Source organism: Cervus canadensis, chromosome 14 (assembly GCF_019320065.1).
Source record: "Cervus canadensis isolate Bull #8, Minnesota chromosome 14, ASM1932006v1, whole genome shotgun sequence".
Taxonomy (NCBI): Eukaryota; Metazoa; Chordata; class Mammalia; order Artiodactyla; family Cervidae; genus Cervus; species Cervus canadensis.
Window position 1 is genome coordinate 13,436,411 of NC_057399.1, and position 19,387 is coordinate 13,455,797.

Sequence of the window (19,387 nt, forward strand, 5' to 3'; positions counted from 1 at the left end):
ACGCAGACTGTGTCACCCATAACTGTTTTTGTTTGTTTGTTTTATATTTGGCCAAAATATTCTGGTTTAGATACAGATATTTACAGAAGGTAGGGAGGAAGGGGACCAGGCCAGAGAGGGACAGGTATATGTACAAGACTGAGCTGCAAAGGGCAACAGTTTCCATATAAGGTGGGGGTTTTATGCATGTTGGTTTCCATCTCATGTGACAATGTCCACTTCTGATGTGTGGAGAGATGATGGCTACTGCCCACCCAGGTACCAGCAGCAGGGGATTGTCTGACTTGGGAAGAAGTAGGGTTTATAGGAGCCCAGCAGGTCCTTTCCGCTCTCCTAGGAGCCAGTAAGTTCGCATCTTTCCTTTTCCCTGGAATTGGGGGAGCAGAGATAATTCAGATTCTTCTGTTATTCCTCATACCTCCCTCTCTTCCCCCATGGCCTCCACAGTCACGTTGATCCTCCCTTTCCATGATTCCCTCCCTGTGGCCTGCCATCACCTTCATCTCCACATCCCCTCGAAGCTCTAGCTGGAAGCATCCGAGCTCATCCAGGGCATCCTTGGTGGTAGAGGAGACATGAATCTTCAGGGCTGGGGCAGGACAGGAGAGATGACGGAAAGAAGAATCAAAGAAAAGGCAACCGAAGAACTGCAGTATCAGAGCTTTACCCGACCACCATCCCTCAGGGGGGTCTCAGTGTTCCCGGGGCACATGCACTAGAACCAAAATATGTCCAAGGGCAGGGCAATCAGGAACTGCAGTCTATCCAATTGAGAGATTTGGAGGAAGTCTGAAAGGAAGAAAAGGCCAACCCAGATGGAGGCTGAGGCTGATGTCTCACCTTGACCGTTAGACTCCATTCGGGAAGCAGTGTTCACTGTGTCTCCAAAGAGACAATAGCGGGGCATCTTCAGGCCGACGACCCCAGCACAGACGGGCCCTGTTAGAAGAAACAGGCTGGAAGAGCCTGGGGAAGGTGGGTACGAGGGCAGGAGGAAGAGTCAGCGCTACCTGTATGGACCCCTATGCGCAGCCGCAGTTGGTCGTGGGGTCGGTGGCGGATGCGGAAGGAAGAAACTGCATCCAGTAACGCCAGGGCCATACGAGCAATTTCTGGGGCATGACGCTGACCATTTCTGCCTGGGAGACCAGATACCACCATGTAGGCATCTCCAATCGTCTCTACCTGATTGAGAGGGGGATAAAAAGGTCATCTCTATCTGTATCAATGGGGGTGGGGAAGAGTAAGAGGAGACAAGCTGAGTACCACCATGAGTCATCCTGGCAGCTGGGAAGCCAGATACTGACTGGCAAATAAGTGCCCCGGTCCTGAGAATCTGGGAGAAGCAGGCCCAATGAAGTGAGCCCTACATAAGCCCAAAGTGTCAAAGGAAAGAAAGCAGGCACTTGGCTTTGTTAACTGTACTGAAGCTGTATAAGAGAAGGCCCTGGTTTTTAGGAACTACACAGAGACTTATTTAGGAATGAAGGGCCACTGTGTCTGCCACTTACTTGCACAAGGTTCAGAAAATAATTATATGGATATATAGATAGATTTTTTTAAAATAAAGCAAATGGGAAATACAATTGGTAAATCCAAATAAAGGGTTTATGGGAATTCTTCATTATGGTAAATAAGAGATGGCAGAGTGAATCCAAAGGGAAGGGACAAGAGTGGGTATTTATTATCTACACAATGTTAGGCACTTATTCACAATAAGTCTATTATTCCCATCATACAGATAAAACATCTGAGGCTCAAGGAGCTTCTCTTACTTGCCCAAGGCCACACAGCCACAAAGTCGGATCGTTTTTTATTCCCAAGCACCATAAAGCCTACCTTAAATGACTCAATGACTTCAACAAAAAGCTTTCACTATGTATCTTGTCCTTCACCCCAATATATCATTCTATACCCACATCCTGTATACTTCCTCCAGGTCTGGAGGGGATGAAGAGAAAAGATGGCTAGACTGACCATACCCTCAGTCAAAAAGTGGCAGACTAGATCTTGTGATGGTTCTGATTAGGGAAGGCTCAAGGATTCACAAGGGATTAGACTGGGATGTACAACTACAGTGCCAGAGCCTCAGCTGTCTATAAAGGGCACTCCAGCACTACAATGCCAGAGACTCAAGCGGGAAAACTGACCACGGGGCAGGTAAGGCACGTGGGGTTCGGGAGACTGGGTTCTAAAGGTGTCAGTGGAAGGGCAGCCCCAGCTCTCACCTTGTAGACGTCAAAGTTGTCAATTATGGCATCGAAACACGTATACAGATCGTTAAGAAGTGTCACCACCTAACAGGGATGGGAAAGAAGAGGGCTTAAAACTTGTGACTGACTTTCTAAGAATTTTTAACATACGAGCCGTGACAAGATATGGAAACTCCAGAACAAGCTAGTCTTTCCTATTATCAAGGATCTCTATGCCCCAGTTAAGCTCCCCTAGGTGCCCCCCCACTGCCCCTGGCCCCTAACCTGTCTCTCACCTGCATGGGGGTGCTCTCTGCCGACAAAGCTGTGAAGCCAACGATGTCACTGAAGTAAATGGTAACGCTGTCAAAGGCCTCAGCCTGTACAGTCTCTCCCCGTTTTAACTGCTCTGCCACTGAACTAGGAGGCAAGGGTACAGTCCAAGCCAGACTCAGAGAAGGGGGCAAAGGGAGAGGAAAGGAGTGCATGGCTGGAGCAGAGATGGGTTCTAACGTGAAAGCTGAGCCTGGAGGAGGAGAAGGAAGGTGGCTGGGAAGTCATGACAGTCCAGAGCAAGATAGGGTAGACACGTGGTGGGGGTTGGAAGAGGATCCCTGGGCTGCAGGCCAAATGTCCTAAGATGGGACGGTTCTGCCTACATTCACTGGAGCGAAGCTCTGGTAGAGCAGCATCCTAAGAAGAAGGGATAGGAGGCCAGGAAGAAGGCAGCACAGCTCATTTGGAGACAGAATGAAAAACACGGTCTAGAGCCAGAATGGGCTCACAGTAGCAAGATGTGACAAAGCAGGGTTTGTTCTGAGGGTTGGGAAGGGAGTTGTCAGAAGCTGGATGAGGTAGAAAGCAATAGAGCAGATACCAAAGGAAAATTCAGGAAGGGGTCAGAAGTCTCACTGGGGTAGAATTTGGTAGAGCAGAGCCTCAGCCTTGCGTTTCTCCTCCAGGTAAGCCTGTGTGCGCTCCTCCACCAGCTTCTCCAGGTTGTTGGCATACTGCTCCATGCGCAGCAGGAGGTTGTCCAAAATGCTGGTGCCACCTTCCCTGGAAGGAGGCCAGGATATGGTACCTGCTCCAAGATGTTCAAGACTCCCAGGGCTTTCTACCCAGCCCACCCTCTTGGCCCCTCCAGCCCCACCTCATCCACTAAGACTGATGAGGCCTCTATCCCTGGGGAGCCCCTGCCCCGTCATGCCCTCTCACTTGTTAAAGCGGCGAATGAAGCCCTTAATCTGTCCAAAGTCTGGTCGTTCAGCTGGGTCCTGGGCCCAACATCGCTCCATCAGCAAAACTAGCTCTTCATTCAGTTGGGTCCGGTCAATACTTGGCCGGAAATAAGGCCGCTGACCATTCCGGACCTTCTGGACAATCTCTGAGAGTGATCAAAGGCTTGGTTGAAGAACAGGTCCTCCAGGTAGGGGAAGCGCTGGGTAGTAGATTGACTCTTACCTTTGGGGCTGAGATCCAGGCCCTCCAAGTAGAAAGGCCCACTGCGAAGTGCTATCTCCTGTAAGATGATCCCAAAGCTATAGACATCAGCCTTCTGCATGCCTGTGGTCGGCAGGGGGTTCCCACTGAGCAGTTCTGGGGCAGTCCACAGCTTCTCTGAAAAGAGGAAACCAGGTCTTCAAAGATGGAATCCCCAAGCCCACGTGGGCTCATTCGCATAATGCTCGCCACAGTGCTGTCACTCCATCTCCCTCTCCCACCCTCCCTAGGTGGAAATGATCAGGGCCGGGGAGGGCAATGCAGAAGTGGGTTGTGGGGAAAGGCCTCACTGGCATAGAGGGCATGGCTGTCATCAGGTTCAGCAGTTGATCGGAAGCTGGCCAGGCCATAGTCTGTGATTTTGAGCACGAAACGACTATCCACCACACAGTTGGAGGACTTGAGACTCCCATGGGATGCAATAATGCTGTTATGGAGAAAGGCCATGCCCTGCAGGACACAGATCAAGTCAGAGGATCGGATCATATCTGGCTTAGGATACCCCCTCTCCACGAGATGGGCATTAGCTAGCTGTCTAAAGATCTCGGGGCCATAAAAACAATATGCTAATTTTGGAAGGCATCCTTTGTACAGTTTCCACTCAAAGAAGCAGGCAAAAATAGGAGAGTCATCTCTTCCATGGGTTTCCGTGGTGGTTCAGATGGTAGAGAATCTGCCTGCAATGCAGGAGACCTGGGTTTGATCCCTGAGTTGGGAAGATCCCCTGGAGGAGGGCATGGCAACTCACTCCAGTATTCTTGCCTGGGAAATCCCATGGACAGAGAGCCTGGCAGGCTATAGTCCATAAGGTTGCAAGAGTCCGACAAAACTTAGCAACTAAACCACCACCATGTCTTCCTGGTACCTTAAGCAGTATGTCAGCACCTAAGCACCAGGGACAGGAGACATGCGTAAGAAGAGGGACGAAGGGAGCTATCAGTCATTACCCTGGAAAGGGCAGTCTGTCTTCCGAGCAATGAAGGGAACAGAACTATGAGGGTGAACTCCAAGAATACTACACCCACGATGGCCTCAAATGCTTGGCCACTGCTCAGGAAGGCGTGCTTTGAGATTCAGATATTAAGAGTACCCAGATGCACCAAGGAAGATAAGCCAGTTGGAAACTTTAACGTATAACCGTGAACAGGCAGGCAGGTCGAGATGGAGGAGAAAAGTGATCTACTAGAGGGAATGAGGACCAGAGAGAAAGTGGAGAGGATGGTAAATTAGGAAAACCTAGGACTTCCCTGGTGGCACAGTGGATGGGAATCTGTCTGCCAAGGCAGGGGACACAGATTCAGTCCCTGGTACAGGAAAATCCCACATGACCCAGAGCAGCTAAGCCTGTGAACCGCAACTACTGAAACCTGAGCACCCAGAGCCTGGGCCCTACAACAAGAGAAGCTACTGCAACGAGCAGCCCATGAACTGCGATAAAGAGTAGCCCCTGCTTACGGCAACTAGAGAAAGCCTATAGGCAGCAACAAAGACCTAGCACAACCAAAAATAAATAAATAGTTTTTTTTAAAAAACCCTGGAAAATGGACCAAGGTAGGAGGTAGCTGCCAAGTCAGTGCAGAAGCCTGAAACTTCTGACCCCACAGGGCCAGAGCGGAGAGAACCTTTGCCTGTGAAGGACTCTAAGGCAGGTCCTTAGAAGACACAGTGGTGCTTCCCCTGGGAAGTCAGTTCGGGTGGAATAGAAAAAGGACACAGCGCTAACCAAAACTCCTCTAAATGGTTAGCTCTGGGCCTAAACAATTCAAAACTCTAGTCTCTGTCAACTCTTTCTTCTTATTTGTTTCATCTTGACATCAGCAAACCTTTGGAAATCTCCAAATTCGTGAATGTAGATATGATTAGGCTTCTGGATTTGTTATAAAACCTTTCCATCAAATCATTGTTCTCTTAAGAGTCATGTTTTTCTTATAATTTATCATCACACCTCCCGTTGAGCACCACATCAACGTTACCTAATAATTTCTCTCTCATTTGATGGCAAACTTTACATTACACACAAAATTTTTAAAATAACTTCATTAGAACTAAGCAGAATAACCAAAGCCAGCTTCAGGTGTTGTACAGGTGATCCACTAGGCTAGCTCACTAACCCAGGGACTTGCTTCTAAACACCTGGGCAAGATGTAAATTTATACCTCCACAAATCCATGGACCTCTGGGTCACTTGAAAATAGCTGAAGCTTAGTATCTTGCTGCTGCTGCTGCTGCTGCTAAGTCGCTTCAGTCATGTCCGACTCTGTGCGACCCCATAGACGGCAGCCCACCAGGCTGCCCCATCCCTGGGATTCTCCACGCAAGAACACTGGAGTGGGTCGCCATTTCCTTCTCCAATGCATGAAAGTGAAAAGTGAAAGTGAAGTCACTCAGTCGTGTCCAACTCCTAGCGACCCCATGGACTGCAGCCTACAAGGCTCCTCCATCCATGGGATTTTCCAGGCAAGAGGACTGGGTGGGGTGCCATTGCCTTCTCCGGCCTAGTATCTTAGAAGATACCAAATGATTAGCATAGTTTTCCTTGGCTTCTCAGTTTTATTTAGAGAAGTAAGTAAAACTTACTTTTTTATGTAAATGTAAACTTTACATTTACTTCGTAAAATGTTCTTTTTGAAAATGTTCAGTTTTTCTGAACAAAAGAGCAGATATGCCAAATATTGGCTAGAGAGTAAATGACAGAGAAAAATAAGGGTTAAAAAACCCAGACGATAAGTATGTTTGGAGACCACATTCATTTTTCCCTGCTAAGAGATTTTAATATAAACTCTTGGAGGTTAAAAAAATAAAAGGACGATGGAGAGAGATTTGAGGTGTCTAGTGTGGGAAAACAAAAATTTGCTACAAAGACTCTCTGTGGCAAGTAAAACTCATTCCTCCCAATTTAAAAGCCCCAGATCCCTTGTTTACCCATTATTACCCAACCTTCAGAATAAGGGGAAGTGGAGAGAATAGAATTTTTAGAGGACCAGGAAGAGAAATCCTAAGCAAAGACAGAAAAAAGGAGGTATTATTAAAGTGGATGAGCTCAAGGAGTAGGGAAGACTCACCTTAACAAGGTCATTAATGAGTGAATAACGAAACATCCAGTCCAGGTTGATGCTGTCATTTTCCAGAATATCCTGGTAAGTGACATGGAATAGATGATGTGACTATTCCAGCCCACCGTCACCCGCACAGTTGATGTAATCTTGGGTCTGTGTCCCTTGCCCCCATAATCCCCACCTAGATCCCACACCTGTAAACTCCCACGAGGACAATACTCGGTGACAATGCAGATGTTGGGAGGGTCTATGCAGGCGCCAATGAAGCGAGTGAGATGGTTAAACTGAACATCTCTCATCTAGCCAAAGAGGGAAAAAAGAAAGGAAGAAAAGAGAATTAAAAGAGCTAAAAATTAGATACAGAAATCTATCACTACAGGAGAGGACCTTTCTCTTAATTGTACTCACAACTCAAAGTCATTTATAAATGAGCCACTTGCCCTCCCAGCCAGTATTACCATTCCCTAGTCCTCTCCTTCCCCTTCCACATCCGTGTTTATCCTGGGCCCTCAATCCATACACCGTGACTTACATGTTTGAGTTCAAACAGAACCTGCCGGGTCAGCTCGATGCGCTTCTTATTCACATGTTTGATGGCCACAACATTTCCCTGAGGGTGGGAGTGAAAGGGGAAGAGGAACGTTAATCTCCGAAGGAGCCTCTGGGTGCTGGGAAAGACTAGAGAACTGTGGGAGCACCCAGGAGCTCAGCCAGACAGAGAGAGGAGGCTGGCGAGGGACAGAGGGCCACGGGAAGAGGTGAAGGATGCGGATGAGACAGGATGAAATGGTGGGGACCAGAATAAGCGGATGACTGTTCACCTTGAAGTGACCGGTGTTGGCAAAGATCTGGTATTTCCCATGGGCTGTCATGAGCGAGCCGTAACTGGATCCCCGCTGGGGCCAAGGGCAACATGGAGGCGGAAGGATGAAAGGAGCGTTAGGAGGTGGTGGCGGTGCAGGCGCTATCATTACAGGCTGATGTGCTGGGAAAGGTCCAGGGGACGAAAGGACAGGCACTCAGAGGGAAGCGGAGGGACAGCTGAGACCAGGGCTCACCAGCGACAGCGTGAGGCGGCTGCCTGCACCTTTGTGGCATCGCTCTGAATTGCCGAACTGCAGCTCTTCCCAGCGGATGCGCCACAACATGCTGGCCAGCTCCTTCTCCAGCATCAGTTTTCTGTAAGGACTGCACCCCTCAGCTGACTGGCAAGCCCGATCCTACCCCAGAAGCCAGCTGCGGGGTGGCGGGGGCTTCCCGGCAGCTCTCAAGGCTGCAGTTGTCACACCCGAGAGACAGGACAGAGAGAGAGTGAAGAGCTTCTGTGGGTCGGACACAAGCCCTGTGCTTAGGTAAAAACACAGAGACTGAAGATAAAGTACCTTCTTAAAATGCTGCCCGACTCTGTGCAACCCTATGGACTATAGCCCACCAGGCTCCTCTGTCCATGGAATTCTCGAGGCAAGAATACTGGAGTGGGTAGCCATAGCCTCCTCCAGGGGCTCGAACCCACATCTCCTACGTCTCCTGCATTGGCAGGTGCGTTCTCTACCACTAGTGCCATGGTAGCATCCATGGAAAGTTCACCTTTGCCCATAGAAGACCCCACTCAAAGTCACTAATTCTAGGCTAGTGCACCCAGTCTAGAACCAAAGTCGGGGAGGGGGAAACAAGACCAAGGCGGAAAGACAACTGACAAGAGAGGCTAGAGGCGGCGGAGTTACAGCTAAGGGGGCCTGTCAGCGGAAAGCCCAGAACTCACCGGAAGATGAGGAAGCTGGAGACACCAAACATGATGAAGGTGATCCCTGTGCCCAGCGCCACAATGGCCAGAGTTGAAAGTGGAGCTGAAGGGGAGAGGGGGGTCCCTGAGAAAGACTGTGTGTGGCCTTGTGAGCCAGAAGAGGGCGAGGCTCTTGGGTGCAGGGAGCAGACCCATCTCTTGAGGTAGAGAAGGAGGGAGCGGGTGGAGGAGACAGAGCCGAGAGTCGGGGGCAGGCGGGCATGAGCAGGAAATACGGGAACAGAAAGCAGAGAGAGGAAGGGCTGCTCCCAGTCCCTGCACACACCCACTTTTATCACAGGACGGGTCGTCCAGGTCAAAGGCACAGGGGGGATTGTCCAAGGGGGGGGCCCCCTTCACCCAGGGGATGGGCCGTCCTGTCCACCAAATCTGCTTCTCAGCTCCCGAGTAGTGAGCTGCAGGCTGTGAGGATGGAGAGAACGGGGCCCACGGGCCTGCTCCCACCAGCCTCCTCCCCCGATCCCCAGCTCCTCAGCTGCTCTTCTCCCCAGCCTGCCGCTCCCCCCACCACCGTCATGCAGCTCCAGGAGAGAAAGTAAGGCCCTGCCTCCAATGCCTTTGGTTCTGCCCCCGTAAGAACCCTAAAAGCTGGGCTTGTAGGCCCCACACTCTTCCCTGCCTCCTCCCCCATCACCTGAAAGTCCCCGGAAACCAGGTCTCCCATGGCCCACAGGACAAAATCGGTCTCCCGGTCGTTGTTCTTGTCCATAACGACCAGTCCAGTTACACCTAAGACAGAAAGGAGCACCCCTTACTTGGAGATCTGCCCTTGGCCCCTCTCCCATCTTCCCAAGCCCTCTAGTTACCTGGCGGTCCGCCCCTGCCCCCGTTCTAGCATGTGTCCACCTCAGCCCGGTGCTCTGACCCCAGCTAACTTTCTCTCCTGCCCCTGATGTCCGTTTGCCTCTGCCCACTCCACTGCTGAGCCCGCCAGCCACACTCTGGCCCTCATCTGACCCTCTCCATTACCACGGTATCTTCGTCCTTGCATCTTCTCGACAATTCGGAGTCCATCTTCCCGGGCGCCTCCCTCCCGTATGGTCTCATTCAGGACTTCGGCATACAGAAGGATCCCATCGTAGAAGCAGCCAGCAATGAGGTTCATCTGGGGGTGGTAACTTCAGCAGTGCTCTCCAAAGGTCCCGCCAGGCCCCTTCTCCAGCCCCCCTCCCATCTCTGGGGTCTCCTTCTTCCCCTCCTCCTGGCTCGCTTTCTTCCCTCCTCCCATAGCTAAGGGGCCATCCCTGCCTCGCCAGGGCAGAAGGGAAAAACCCAGATGGAAGCCGTCAGCCCCCACAGGAGGGCTGGCTCTGTGGCCAAGGCTGTATTCTGAGTTAGGGAGAAGAGCCTTTCCTCAAAGCCTGGCCTGACTCTCGGGGAAAGAGAGATCTGCTTACCAAGGAAGGGGCCAGCTCCACGCCAAAATCCTCCCGCGCTCTAAGCAGAAGACGATTCTGGAATTCCTGGTACTCAGGATTCGGGGGTTCTCGGTATGTGATGACCAATACCGTCTGGACCCACAGCACATGGGAGAGTGAAAAGGATTCAAGATGGGAATTAGGGGAAGAGAGGAGGCAGGAGAGAGAAACGTGGTGAAATACACATGATATAAAATGTACGTGGGTGACCCTGAAGGCTGAGAGGATGCTAAACACTGTGTGTGTGTGTGGTTAATACATCTGGGAGAAGGGGGGCACTCCTCACACAAGATAGATAGAACCATCTGTCAGTGGATGGTTCCGGGAATGTGGAGACTAAGAAACAGACAAAGCCGACTCCACCCACCAGGCGGGCTCTTCATCTCCCTGAAGCCCCTGCTGTCCCTCAGAGCTCCTCGGTCCCTTCCCCTCTGGGTACCTGTTACCGGCAAGGACAACCCTGAGCAACAGCTCCTCTCCCTGGTGCTAATACTGCTAATGCTATCAGCAGAATGTTGGCCCAGTGCTTCCACCCAGCGAGTTAAAGAGATTTCAGGTCCCGTGACAAGTGGGGGAAATACTTTGAGAGAATGATTCCATCTGCAAAAAGCCACGAGCCCATCCCTTTAACGTGTGCAGAACACCCACTGTGTGTAGTACTGCCCTGCATACCAGCCTAGTCCCACAAGTCATGAGTCACAAGGAAAGCACACGGGCCCACGCCCACACACACCTCACAGGTAAGCCAGTGACACATGTGGTCTTAGCTGTGTACACTTCTCCCTGGCCACAGTCAGCATTTCTCCATCTTCCACGGGGGTGCCTGCCTGGCTCCCACCGCCCTCACACACGTCCCCCTTCTTGGCCTCTGCCTGCACCTCGGGCCTCCACAATCACTAGCCTCTCTGCCTTGGTCAGAAAACCGGCATGACAACTTTGGGGAAAGACTGTAGATCAATATATTTTCTGAAATGGTAGATTAAAACAAGTCATTTCTAGCAATTGTGTTAATCCGTGTCTTTAATCCCTAAAGTATCATAGAGATACTAGATATATTACTTATGATCCATTCTAGATCAATTCACTCCGGGTACGAAATAGTGAAGTCAGCTCATAACACATATTCAGTATACAGACTAGAGTTTGCCTACTGAGGTAGTTATTCTTACTGGAGTGTGCGGATGATTGACCGCACATTGCTAACACTCTTCCACTGTCAGACAGAATTAAAAAGGAGAGGGAGACTGAGGGTGGGGCTGGAAGGGTTCATTCAGGAACACGTATTCAATGAATAAAATAAGAACAGAAAGGTAGGACATGGCTGACAATGTAAAAAGTTAGTTAAAAGACTCGAGGGACTTTCCCTGGAGGTCCAGTTGTTAAGAATCCACCTGCCAATGCAAAAGATACAGGTTTGAGCCCTGATCCGAGAAGGTCCCACGTGCCACAGAGCAGCTGAGTCCACGCGCCACGACTACAGAGCCTACGCTCTAGAGCCCGTGCTCCCCAGCAAGAGAAACCACTGCAATGAGAAGCCTGCACACCTCAACAGCAGCCCCGACTCGCCACAGCGAGAGAAAGCCCACTCGCACCAATGAAGACCCAGCACAGCCAAAGATAATAAATAAATACAATTTTTTAAACATTACCAAAAAAACCTTGAAAAGATCAGGCTTCACACAATTTATATTTCAATACAAATGTTGATGATAGATTTCCAGTGCTTTTTAAAAAAGTAATTCCCTAGGTTGGTTTGTTTGCTAGACCAGCAGTTCTCAAATGTTTTTGGTCTCACAACCCCTCACTACTAGAAATTACGGAGGACCCCCAGGAGTCCGTAATGTGGATTACATCTATCAATATTTGCCAGAGGAGAAATAAAAACTGACAAAGTTCTAAAGCGCAAGAATACACAAGCACACCTTCTATAGCTGCCAGAGTGATGACATCATCTCACATCACGTAGCCTCTGGAAAACTCCACTGTACAATCATGGAAGAATGAGAGTGACAAATAACATCTCAGTATTTTTAAAATAGTTTTGACCTCATGGTCCCCATAAAAGGATTCCAGGGGCCCCCAGGATCCCAAGACCACACATCGAAAACTGCTCTGCTAGACTCTTCTGCTGTGGTTACTAGCTACTAAAAAAGAGAGAGAGAAGCAGAAGAACCGCCAAAGAATTGCTGTTCTTGCTCAGGGGCTAGAGAGAAGGTAAAGGTAGGTCACTGTCCCGTTTCATAGGGGACCCCAGCTGGGAAAAAAAAAAAAAACAAGCAAAGGCTGCCAAAAATGAGTGCAGCAGTGATGGAAGCCCGAAGGGCACCCAGGAAATGTGGAAGCGCAGCAGACGCCTGGCCCAGCCCATGGGCCCACCCGCACCCAACCCCGATCAATGGACAGAATGGTGGTCTCCAGAGGAGATGCTGCCCCACACAGCCCTTGGTTTAGTGCTGGCGTCCATTCTAGATGCTGGAGTCCCCACTCTGTAACCTAGTCTCATGCTGGTCACCTAGGTGGTGGCTTTTGCCTGGATTTCTGGGCCAGTCTGTCCAATGTTCTAAAATGTCCAGACAGAGGCTCTGGGTCCTTAGAGCTGAGTCACTTGTTTAGCTCTACCATATCTACTTATTTTTCCCCTCTCCTGACTGATCATCTCGGTTTATAGTATCTGCCAGCTCTACTTCTATCTAGAAGAATTCCTGACTCTGTCCCCCTCTTCCCAACACACACCTTGATTTAACTCAGCAAACATGTGCTGGGCACACACACTACACAGGTAAGCATGATCCCTGCCCTTTAACAGCTATGGTTTAATGAGGGAGAAAAATCATAGCAACAGACTCAATTTTAGGGTCCTCTCCCCCACGCTAGCTAGTATCCGGCACAAGCTGGGACCCTTTCCTCGGGCACGACAGCCACCTGGAAAGGCTGTGGACATCTGTATCAGGGGCTCCTCATCTCTGCTGCCACCTTCTCCAGGCTAGCCCAGTCTGGGACCACAGTGGGCCAGGTATGTCTGGGGTGAGGCCTCTCTGCTCTTTCATCCTTGTCTGAAACTGACCACACAACCTCCCTAACCCCCTGCCCGGCTTTGGGATCAGAAAAGGCAAAGAACAGCTTTGTCAGAGGATACCCCATCACCCCCGCTCCCCACCTCACCACCTTGATGGTCCATTCGGCATGTTCTTGACTGCCCCTTCTCTTGTACTGTAGCAAAACCTCCCTCTTTGCTTTTCTGTCTGAATAACGCCTACAGTGAGTGGGAGAGCTGAGAATTAATTTACAGTCAGCCCTTGAACAACATGGGTATGAACTGCATGGGTCCACTGATAATGCGGCCTTTTTTTTTTTTTTCCCAGTAAACACAGACCACAGTACTGTATGATCCATGGTCGGCTGAATCCACAGATGTGGAACTTCTGATGGGGAGGCCCGGCTATAAAGTGATGCTCAGATTTTTGACTGCATGGAGGGGTGGGTGTCCCTGATTCCCACAACGTTCAAAGATCAATTGTCTGTAACTAATTGTTAGTGGACTATATCCCTCCTCCCCTATCCTAAATGCTGGGGCCTCTTGGCTGGTAGAAATTCTCCCACAAGAGAGAAAGTTGTTCCCTCCACAAAGAAAATGTGGCCCAGAAGGCTGTGGAATCTTGCTATCTGGGAGGGTCAGGGAGACGTTCCTTGACCACGGTAGCTAAAGCACAGTTCCCTTGTTACTCTCTTCTCAAACCACTCCATTGGTTTTTTTTAAGTACCATACTACATCACAATTTGTTCTATGCTAGTATTGTTGCTTATTTGTTTATGTTGGTCTACTCTACTGAATGTAGACTCCAAAAAGGCAGGGACTATATCTGTTATGTTCTCTGCTGTATACTAGTACCTAGCACAGTGACTGGGACGTAACAGGTGCTCAATAAACTCTAATAGAATGAGTCAGTCTTCAAATGAATCAAACATTGGCTGAAGAGTAAGTTCCAGAGGAGATAAAGTTAGTCACAAGAGTGGGAAATTCAGTCCAGCCTGAGGATTCAGGGATTGTTTCCAGAAGGGAAGATAACTGATCCGAGTCCTAAAGAACGCCTTATTCAGACAGACAAAAGGTGAGAGGGCCATTTTAGGCAAAAGTTACAGCATCAACAAAACCTGTCCTGCCCCTGCCTGTGTTCACGTGTGACAGTCACAGACTCATGCTCACAAGTGCACACAGATATGTCATTCACAGTCAGACACAACCAAATACAAAATCACAGCCACAGCCACGGGGCGCTCAACCCAGCGCTCAGTGACCACCGAGAGGGGTGGGCTGAGGAGGGAGATGGGAGCGGGGTTCAGGAGGGAGGGGATACACGTCTGCCTGCGGCTGATTCCTACTGATGTGTGGGAGAAACCAACACAAATAGCGAAAGCAACCATCCTCCAATTAAAAAAAAAAACAGTCATGTTAAAACCTCACTTACTGGAGAAGGTGGCCAAACAAGTCCAGCACTTATACATACCTACTTACAGTCAGACAATCTAAGGGCTGAAAGGACCTTAAGGTTATCCCATATGCCACCTCAAATCCTTTTGGGAAAAGGAGGGATATGCAGAAATAAGTTTAAAAAAATACTTATGCACACAAATCAGTGAAAAATTGGTGGGAGGAGAGGGAAGCAGTTCACGGGTATGATTTTAACAGGCAGAGATTTGGGGTGAAGGCAGGAAGAGCCCTGTGAACAGAAGGAGCAGGGAGCATCAAGACAAGGGGAAGCTTTTGGTCGCGGGTTTGAGAGAGGTCTAGCCGCCGACGTACTCAGCCGTACTGGAAAGTAAGATTTTAAAAGTGGGTTGAGAACAGACTGTAGGAAATCTTAAAGGTCATGAAAAGGAGTCAGGACTTCATTCAGTGGGAAATCAGTCATTTAAAGTTCTGAGCAGAGACGTGAACAGAGTCATATCAGTTCTCCCTACAAGTTGTTTCTCACATCCATTTCTTTTCATTCCTGCTACCATCACCACCCCCTGGAGAAGGAAATGGCAACTCACTCCAGTATTCTTGCCCTGGGAAACCCTGTGGACAGAGGAACCTAGTGGGCTGCAGTCCATGGGGTCGCAAAGAGTCAGACACAAATAAGCACAGACACATCATCACAGCTCAAGCCACACCTCTGTGCCTCATTCTAACCTGTTACATACAGGTGGTCTCACTGCGTCCAGTCTTCTCCTCTTCCAATCCAACCTGAATTCTGTCAGTATACTTCTCATCACACACACACCAAAAAAACTCGAAAACTTGGCCATTCAAGTCCAAGCACCTCAGTCTTAGATTCAGGGCTCTTCTTAATCTGAGGCTACCCCTGCAACATTATTTCTTATAATCTGTCCCCAAGTGAACCACTCTTTCTTGTCAGGTCAGTTTGCCTTGAACCCCCAAACAGATCCATTCCTGTCTTTTTCTCTTAGCTGCCTGGATCCTCTTTCCCACTCTAACTAGGAAAACAACATCTGTCTTTAAAGTCACAATAGAGTCTTGCTTCCTTTATCAAAGCCTTCCCTAAACCCAGCCCACAGTGACTCTCTCCTCTGAACCACTCATGTTCTTAGCATCTCTTCCAGGACCTGTAATCACATCCTATCTCTTACTTATATCTAACCGTACTGGAATCATGCCTCACCTCTGCAGAAAGGGTGGAAGCCCTCCTAGGGGCTGGGACTAAGTCTTCTCCTGAACTTTTCTCCCTGACAGTATATCTACCATTGGTACTTAGGAAAGCCAGCCATTCCAGGATCTTAAGAGGTTGCCTTGGCAGGCACACGGAGAGAGAGCCACAAAGGTGAGGCTAGGCTAGAAAATCCCCTGTCCATTTCACCCCTATGGTTTACAATTCTCGCCCTATTGCTGGGGCTTCTGTGGGGTTTTGTGAAAGAGAATTCCCCCAAAAGTTCCTCTCCTGCTTCAAGTTTGGTTCAGATGATACCTGAAATGCTTCTCTGAGGGCCTGGGCCTGTTCCCGGGTGCGATTATCCTGCCAGGGCCGGCCCATGGAGCGTGTGGGGCCCGCGCGGAGACTCTCCCCAAAGACGTCCAGGTAAAAGAAGACGTAGTCCCCGTTGGTCAGGTTCTCCCTCTGCGCCTGCAGCAGGATGTCGTGCAGCATCTCCAGAGGGCCGCAGATGTACACAACTGGGAGCAGGCACACGGGGGGGGCCTGAGAGAGGGGCCAGGGCCCCGACAGCCCCCCTCTGACCAGCTGCCTCTCCGTGCTTGGCGAGGAGCAGAGGCCCTGACCTACCAACCACCCACCAGATGTCCCCCAGCCCTCCCCTTGGGAGTCTATGTCATAAGTACCCTGGGGCCATAAGGACCATCTGGCAGAAGTCAGAGCCTGACTCCAGACTCCAAAGGAAGGGAGCTATCCCTCAAGCCCCTCCTCTTCCCAGAGCCCCGCCGTCTGCCTCCCACCCGACCTCCTCACTCCCCCACTCTGCCCTGCCTCTCCCTAGGCTCAAAGGCACGGATGGCTCAGAATTTCTCTCAGTGTGAGCTTTACCTGTCTTTCCCCACCAAATCTGCTGTACCTCAAAGCCCATTAACAGAGTCCTCACTCTTCTTATGCCTCCAAGGGGTCCTGGCAGCCCAGTCTGAGAAGTCTCTGCTCACAGACAGGCACACATTTTGGAGTGACCATCCACTACATTCACCACTCCGGGGCACTCACACTGCTGTCCAGATTCAACTTCCCCCAGCCCCACACTCTCCCTGACCCAAGCGTCACCCTCCATGCTATCTTCTTCCTTGTTCACATCTACCTGTGAACAGCCACCAGCAGCCCCCCTCTGCCACCCAATACAATGCCTCAGGCCTCTCCCAGGGGCTCCATCCACATCTGCTTCTCGATCCCAACCACCAGCATCAATCAGCTCCTCAACACCCGTGTCCATCTACAGCCTCCCAGTGCCAAGCCCCAGGGACACCGCGACCCTCCTCGCCTAGCCCTAACACAGCCCCGGCCACACTCACTGCGCCCGTTGGCCCGGATGAAGTGGGTGGCCTGCTCAGGGCCCCCCGGCTCACGGGCATACACCTGGTGCTGTACACTGAGGTTGATGCCCTGCAGGGCCTCAAAGACGCCCTCGATGGTGAAGTAGTGAGGCCGGTCATCTGTGCGAGCATCCAGATACAGCAAGGCAGCACGGGCGGTCCAGTTGAAGTGCCCGTGGAGCATCACTACAAACTCACCCAGTTTGGGAGCAGAGGGGCCAGTGCGCACCAGGGTTCGGTAATGCTCACTCTTAGCCGAAAACCCAGAGGCCACAGCACCGGCGGTCAGCAGGGGAAGGCGCCAGTGTGAGGCAAAGCGAGCCACAGAGGCGGCGGGGTACACGCAACCCGGGCCCAACAGAAGGTCGGGGTCATGGTACAACTTGAGATCCACAGCGCGCAGAGGGGCCAGGTACTCAGAGCAGGCGCCGTCCAGCTCCGAGCTGACGAAGCGGAGGTCCACGGGCAGCGCCCGGCCCAGCGCCTCCACGGCAAGGGCCACAGCGGGACCCACCCGCGGCCAGGCCCAGGCATAGCTCAGGTTGTGTTCGGGCAGCACCACCGCCAGCGTCAGGTTGCGCGCCCCGGGAGGGCGCACCCCACCTGCCAGGGCTGCCACGACCAGCAGGAGAGATGGCAGTGCCATGGGGAGCAAGCGGGGGCCCCACCGCCCCCAGAAGCCGGGGCCAGGCGGGCCTACGGGGGAGGCCCCAGCACCACCCAGCCTGGAACCAGGGGAAGACCGCCAGAAGAGAAGTGATGATGAGCCAGGAGGGCTGGGACACAGGAGAGGGGCAGGGATGGGCGAGGAAGAGGACGGAGGAAGGGAGCCCCGGGGAGCGGGTGAGGACTGGGTCCAGCAGCCCCGGGCTCGGGCTGAGGAGGACTAAGGGTAGGGTGGCAGGGGGACGGAGGGGCCGAGGGGGCCTGTGACTGGGATGTGGACAGTGAGGGGTGAAGTCGGCTGATGAATCTGAAGCTGAGAAGGAAAAGGGGATCCGAGACTGGGATGGGGTGGGGGTGGGGGGCAGGCTGGTACAAAGAGAAGGCCTGGGGGGCACCTCACAGCCGAAGGGGCTAGGAGGGCAGAGAGCTGCGGAAAGGAGGACCAGGGGGATAAGGTGGGAGGGGGCTGGCGCGGCGGAAGGACTGGGACCATGGGCGGCGGGGAGCGAAGCGAGGCCTGGGCCCGAGGGGAAGGAAGGCAGGGGTGAATCTCCCTGAGAAGGCTTCTCCCGAAGCTCCTGCTGGGACTAACGGGCCCAGGGCGCTGGTCCCATCCGGAGCTGCGGCGGCCCCGCCCGTGTCCCAGCTCCTCTCTGCTCCGCTTCTCCTGGGCCCGGGCGGCCCGCGCAGCCCCGCGCTTCCTCCCGCCCCCTGCCTGGGCCCCCGGGCGCGCCGCTCGTCCGGGTCAGGTCGCCGCGGCCCGGCCGTCTCCGCTCGCTGCGCCGGCGGCGGCCGAGTGCGACTCCCCGGGCAAGCCGCCCGCCCCCGCCCCGCGCCGTCCCCGCCCCCGCCCCGCGGCCCCTCCTTCTCCCCGCCCGGCCCCACCCTCCGGCGCCTGCTGTCTCCCCCAACCCGCACCCCCGGCCCCCCGCACCCTCCACCCCTACCCGGCCGCCCGGGGCCCTCCCAGGTCTCACGCCCACCCAGGGGGCGCCGCGCAAGGGCCTCCCAGGCCGGCGAGGTTCCGGGCGTCCCCTCACTCTGAGGCCTGCCCGGTCTCCTCCAGGCCCCCCGGGCCACCCCAGCGCGCGCTGTCCATCTCACTCCCAGGAGCCGGGGCCTCTCTACACGGCCCTCGCGCATCCTGCTCTTCTGAGGGTCTCCTTTCTCAATGCCCCCGAGTCCCTCAGACACTCCAGTCTCAGGAAGAAGTCTGGAACCCCCACGTATTTGGTATCCTCACTTGTCCTCCACCTAGCGAGCCACACCACCCTTCTCACTGCCGGGAACGCTCTCTCCCCGTCACCAGCAAAACATGCTTGCTCTCTGGAAGAACAGGCCCCTCCAGGACCAGGGCGTCCCAAGGACCGATTTTTCCTGAGTCCTTGCGAAGTCCATAAGTCTCCCTTTTCCTTAAGACTCAACTCTCCAATCTCTCTCTTGCTGGCCCTACGCCCCGTCTGTGCCCTCCCGGGTCCTCAGAGGCCACCACAGCCCACGGGGCTTCCATCACACCATCTGCTCCTGGGCAGGACCCCAGAACAGCCTCTTCTCTTTGTCTCCCTTCACGGCCCAGGCTCGCACCAGAGAAAACCTCAGGGGATGACTCAGCAGAGCATTTCCAGCAGTAGAAGCCCACTGTGTCCCCTTCGGGTTCCACCCTCCCTCCTAAGCGTCCAGCGTGGAAGGCTCACCCCAGACACCCCAGATCTGGAGGA

At 52.5% G+C, this 19,387-nt stretch overlaps 1 protein-coding gene across 8 annotated transcripts; it reads right to left on the reverse strand.

Moving 5' to 3' along the window:
• Positions 1–23: 23 nt before the first annotated feature.
• Positions 24–17,659, reverse strand: NPR2 (natriuretic peptide receptor 2). Of its 8 annotated transcripts, none has more exons than XM_043486843.1 (23): positions 16,983–17,659; positions 16,513–16,614; positions 15,940–16,145; positions 9,953–10,066; positions 9,525–9,660; positions 9,190–9,284; positions 8,825–8,957; positions 8,514–8,598; positions 7,810–7,930; positions 7,573–7,647; positions 7,284–7,361; positions 6,946–7,050; positions 6,758–6,829; positions 3,986–4,145; positions 3,657–3,812; positions 3,411–3,579; positions 3,105–3,251; positions 2,489–2,612; positions 2,229–2,297; positions 1,011–1,185; positions 841–939; positions 498–589; positions 24–367 (listed from the first exon to the last, which is right to left on the reverse strand). In XM_043486843.1, exons 1-23 carry the CDS (start codon positions 17,647–17,649, stop codon positions 302–304), a joined length of 3,246 nt encoding a protein of 1,081 aa, XP_043342778.1. In that variant the 5' UTR covers positions 17,650–17,659; the 3' UTR covers positions 24–301. The 8 variants fall into 8 exon arrangements, with proteins under 8 accessions (XP_043342778.1, XP_043342777.1, XP_043342782.1 ...); XM_043486842.1 differs by having other exon boundaries at positions 7,810–7,939; XM_043486847.1 differs by lacking the exon at positions 16,513–16,614.
• Between the last annotated feature and the right edge of the window lie 1,728 nt (positions 17,660–19,387).